This window comes from Aptenodytes forsteri, unplaced genomic scaffold, assembly GCF_000699145.1.
Source record: "Aptenodytes forsteri isolate BGI_AS27 unplaced genomic scaffold, ASM69914v1 Scaffold166, whole genome shotgun sequence".
Classification (NCBI taxonomy): Eukaryota; Metazoa; Chordata; class Aves; order Sphenisciformes; family Spheniscidae; genus Aptenodytes; species Aptenodytes forsteri.
The window spans coordinates 9,210,467-9,214,970 of NW_008796110.1; the positions used below are offsets into that span (position 1 = coordinate 9,210,467).

The 4,504-nt window shown below is 46.4% G+C and overlaps 2 protein-coding genes across 2 annotated transcripts in view; one reads left to right on the top strand and one right to left on the bottom strand.

Annotated features, from left to right (window-relative positions):
• Positions 1-189, bottom strand: part of ZNF277 (zinc finger protein 277) — a 60,085-nt gene extending 59,896 nt beyond the window's left edge. Inside the window, exon 1 of the mRNA XM_009286834.2 lies at positions 52-189. Coding sequence (XP_009285109.2) covers positions 52-189 — 138 coding nt within the window. The remainder of the gene's footprint in view (positions 1-51) is intronic.
• Positions 190-405: 216 nt separating this feature from the next.
• DOCK4 (dedicator of cytokinesis 4) overlaps positions 406-4,504 on the top strand; it is a 262,389-nt gene continuing 258,290 nt past the window's right edge. Inside the window, 1 exon segment of the mRNA XM_019474045.1 lies at positions 406-454. Within this exon segment, the coding sequence (XP_019329590.1) occupies positions 406-454 (49 nt within the window).

Genomic DNA, 4,504 nt, shown 5'->3' on the forward strand with positions numbered 1-4,504 from the left:
AACTCCATTCACCACAACTCTTTGGGCCCGGCCGTCCAGCTGGTTTTTTACCCAGTGAAGAGTACGCCCGTCCAAGCCGTGAGTAGCCAGTTTCTCTAGGAAAATGCTGTGAGAAATGGTGTCAAAGGCTTTACTAAAGCCTAGGTAGACGACATCCACAGCCTTTCCCTCATCCACTAAGCGGGTCATCTTGTCATAGAAGAGACCAGGTTAGTCAAGCAGGACCTGCCTTTCAGAAGTGAAGAGACAAGCCGGATCAAGCCCTTTTTTTGCTGATACATAAGCAGATGGGGAGAATCATTAAGTTTTTGAGGAAAATTAACTGGAAGCTAAAAAGCCCACCAAAACCTCAGGCTGGCAGAGGCCAGAGCAGCAGAGGGGATACCCCGAGGGCACGGCGATGAGATGGCAAGCCGAATTTCTGGCAGCCGAAACCGAAAACAGGGCAGAAAAGGTGCTAAGATACGCAGGCCGATGACTGGGCCCTGGCCTGAGGTTTAGCTAACGGTAGGAACTACGGGGCAGGACATGAGAAATGGTTGAACATAAATAACAGAGTGAGAAGCTGGAAAAAGTTGCTGAGAGCGTGGTGAGGAAGGCCTTGCTTTCAGGTAGTTAAGAGGGGGGTTATGTGAGAGGCGGCCGGGCTTCACAAAGACTTGGGGGGGGTGATGTTGGGACCTTTTGTGGAGTGAAATCTTGCAAGGCACACAGAGATGAGGCAACTGTATCAGTGATACGGTGTGCGGCTGAGAGGGCCCAGGTAAGAGCATCAGAAATACCAGGTTTGGTTATGCATCAGGTAGCGACCGTCAAGCTGGAGCAGTCAGTGAGCAGGAAGAGACCCTCACCTGGAAAGACTCGGTGTCTGAGCCAGTGGCTGGGTAAGGGGCCCAAGGTCCGGGAATACTAAACAGACTCAGAGCCCACATTGATATTCAAGCAGCCTGCGAACACGGAGGTGCTTGCGAATCTAAAGAGGAATTGTGTTTACCCTAGTGAATGTCAATCCTGATCAACCAGAAGGGAGGAACAAGATTGGGCTATCCCTGTTCTTGTTTATGCAAGTGCTGTCGGTGTTTATGTCGGTATGATAACGCCATTGCTCTGTGGGTACCTGTGTGACCAACCATTTCAGTTTCGTGTTTCTGCATGCCTCTCTTGAATGCACGCTCAGCCTTGCTACTGGCCATACCTGCAAGCAGGAACAGCAGCAGCTGCATCCATCAATCCGGACAGAGAAACCTCACAGATCTGAGAGTACACGGGGCTGGCTTTCAGTAACCAGGAAAGAGGAACCCCCGTGTGCTGGTTTTGTCTGGGATAGAGTTAATTTTCTTCATAGTAGCTAGTATGGGGCTATGTTTTGCATTTGTGCTGAAAACAGTGTTGATAATACAGGGATGTTTTAGTTACTGCTGAGCAGTGCTTACACAGAGTCAAGGCCTTTTCTGCCTCTCACACCACCCCACCAGCGAGTAGGCTGGGGGTGTACAAGAAGTTGGGAGGGGACGCGGCCGGGACAGCTGACCCCAACTGACCAAAGGGATATTGCACACCATATGGCATCACACTCAGCATATAAGGCTGGGGGAAGAAGAAGGGAGGGGGGGAGGGACATTCGGAGTGATGGCATTTGTCTTCCCAAGTAACCGTTAGGCGTGGTGGAGCCCTGCTTTCCTGGAGATGGCTGAACATCTGCCTGCTGATGGGAAGGAGTGAATGAATTCCTTGTTTTGCTTTGCTTGTGTGCGCGGCTTTTGCTTTGCCTATTAAACTGTCTTTATCTCAATGCATGAGTTTTCTCACTTTTACCCTTCTGATTCTCTCCCCCATCCCACCGGGGTGGACTGAGTGAGTGGCTGTGTTAAACCACGACACCCTGGATCCCAGAGTCCACTGGGTTGAGCGGCTCTCATAGCATCCTTAACAGAGGGAACTCAGTTGAGCTAAAGAAGTGATGCTTACAGTATCAGGAACAAAACAACTTTCTCTAAAGTATCCTCCTGATAGCAATGAAAAAAGGTAGACTTGTGCAAGACCAGTCAAACTTTAGTTTTCCACAGTAAACCGAATTCCCTTAAAAATGGGACACAAGAGAGAGACGTGGAAGGAATAAGAATAACATGCTGTGCTCTGGCATGGTACATTCCAGCAGCATGGTATTAAAAAGCATTTGAGCACATTAAGACCCTGAGTAGGAAACTGTAACTGTCAGACTGCTGCTGAAGCTATGAAAGACACGCTTCCAGAAGAAACCTCATTTTAAAATCCATTGACAGATGCTGTAAAAAATATTAATATGTAGCATAATTAATGTAGACTGAACAAAATGTACTGTGGACAGTGATATGTTTATTACAATCCACTTGGTGAAGGCTGCTGGAGGCAACTAACTAGAAAGCAACACAGTCCTGGATTAGAATATACAAGCACAGGCTTCCCTGTAAATAGCAAACAGTAAGACAGGGAAAAGTGTTTTATTTAATTTTCCTACATACTGTCTCCAAAGACGTGATACACCTTCTCAGGTGCACATGCAAGTACAAGATGTTGCTAGAGCAAATAGCCTTGTAGAAATGAAACCTCTGAAAGAATAAGGATTTTGCTCAGAGACAGGGAAATGATAAATATTAGGGTGAGGTATTTTCTTTGCCCACAGACAACATGATTTATAGTATAAGATCTGTTTACCTTAAATGACTAGGCTCTAAGTGAATAATTTTGAAAAGGCTATTTCAGCTCTTGAGTAGTCTTGTCTTTGTTTAAGGGAAGAAGAAAGATGGGCTCTGAGCCTAATACAAACATGCTGAAGTCAGTCATGGTTAACATGACAGACAGCAGTTACAAGGCTGTGGCAGAATTTCATGACTCCCAGCCAGCATGTTGGCAGCCCTCTCTTAACGGAGACAGGGATAGCTTGGGTGTACGTGGAAGTCTATAGGCTGGGGTAGAAGCTAATTTAGCCTGGCATCTATTATTTTGATTTTCAATAGTGACTTTTACACATTTCACCACTTAGAGACTCCAAAGGATCTGCCAGGGGATGCAAAGCAAGTTTGGGAACAAAGACACCGAAAGTTCACTGATCCTTTCAATGAGTGTTTGAGCTCACTAATAGGAAAACAGCACAGGTCTCTGAATTCCAATGGAACAAACTTTTTTTCATAATGGTGCCAACATCTTTACAAGAGTTACCTGGAAAAACCAGGGTAACCTCATAGTCTGTAGTACTCCACAGACCTATATACGGTTTCACACAGAAGACTTGCACAGGCAAAAGTGACCGTCCTTTTCAACAGTTAAAACGGCACAGCTTTGCCTCTAGGTGCAATTACACTAGTGTGGAAGTGCTCTAGAAGGGTCTGGCTTCTCAAGTAGGAGAGGCTCACGCCCACACACTGCAACACATAGATAGAGTACTGCTTTAACTACTAGCATAAATAAAGTGATATTACTTTTCTGAACAGAAGCAGAGTACATACTAGAAAAATAACACAAAGGTCACTTAAAAGATCACTCACTACCAAAGTTTGACAACTAGAAGGATAAACACGGAATAAGTGCATTCTAACTCTAGGTTTGAAACTGCCTGCTTGCACATGACTCTTCCTTATGTTGTGTCCTTCACGCTATTGGCGACTTAAAAATTCAACATAACTTGACAGTAGAAGCTAAAAGACAACCTGAACTCAAAATAAACTGAGCCACTTTCCTCTCTTAAATGTGAAAACATTAAACCTGATTTTTTTGTTCAGCTCAAACTGAATCATCCCCTAAAATTTCTAGTTACCAGTTCAGAGTAATGATTTGTTTGGAGGACATTTTTTTAAAATCAGATGTACTCATCTTAGAGACAGCCTGTACCTGGTGAGGCCTGCAGAGCAGCATTGTATCACCGGAGTTTCCCCCCTTTTTCCCATCTGTTCCTTCTCCCAGGACCAGAAGATGTAACTCAAGCTCTTGCTCCTGCCTCACAACGCCTGGGTTTCTCTAACAAGGATCAGTTCAGCCTGAGGATTTCTTTCAGTTTACCTAAGGTGAGCTCTAGCTAAGCTGCTTCTAGAAGGGCACAGACATACAGGCTTCTCAACAAGGATGGAGACTTTGCTGTTCTTGCTGCTTAAGGTGCCTGACTTCTCCCTGGCTGTCACCCCCGATAGTCCATTTGTGCTCCTCGCTGTACACCATCTGCTTTTCTTTCTCTCTGCGCATGTATGTGCTGAGATATGGATTTATGTGAGAACTCAAAAAGCTACCCAGACTATCAGCTCGATGTCCCACCTCTCTGGCACGCTGGTGGCACCAACTCCCTCTCCAGCACAACTCACTGTTGAAACCTCTCCCAGTCCCCTCAGCTTCATGTGCCAAACTCGGGGCTCTGCTAAGAGGAGGAACGGCACCAGCAGGACCAGAGAACGATTTACGCCCCTTGTAACCACCGGGAGGCGGGGACGGGGCTGCCCGGGGCTCTCCCCGGAAGCCCGCTGCGACGGGCGACCGG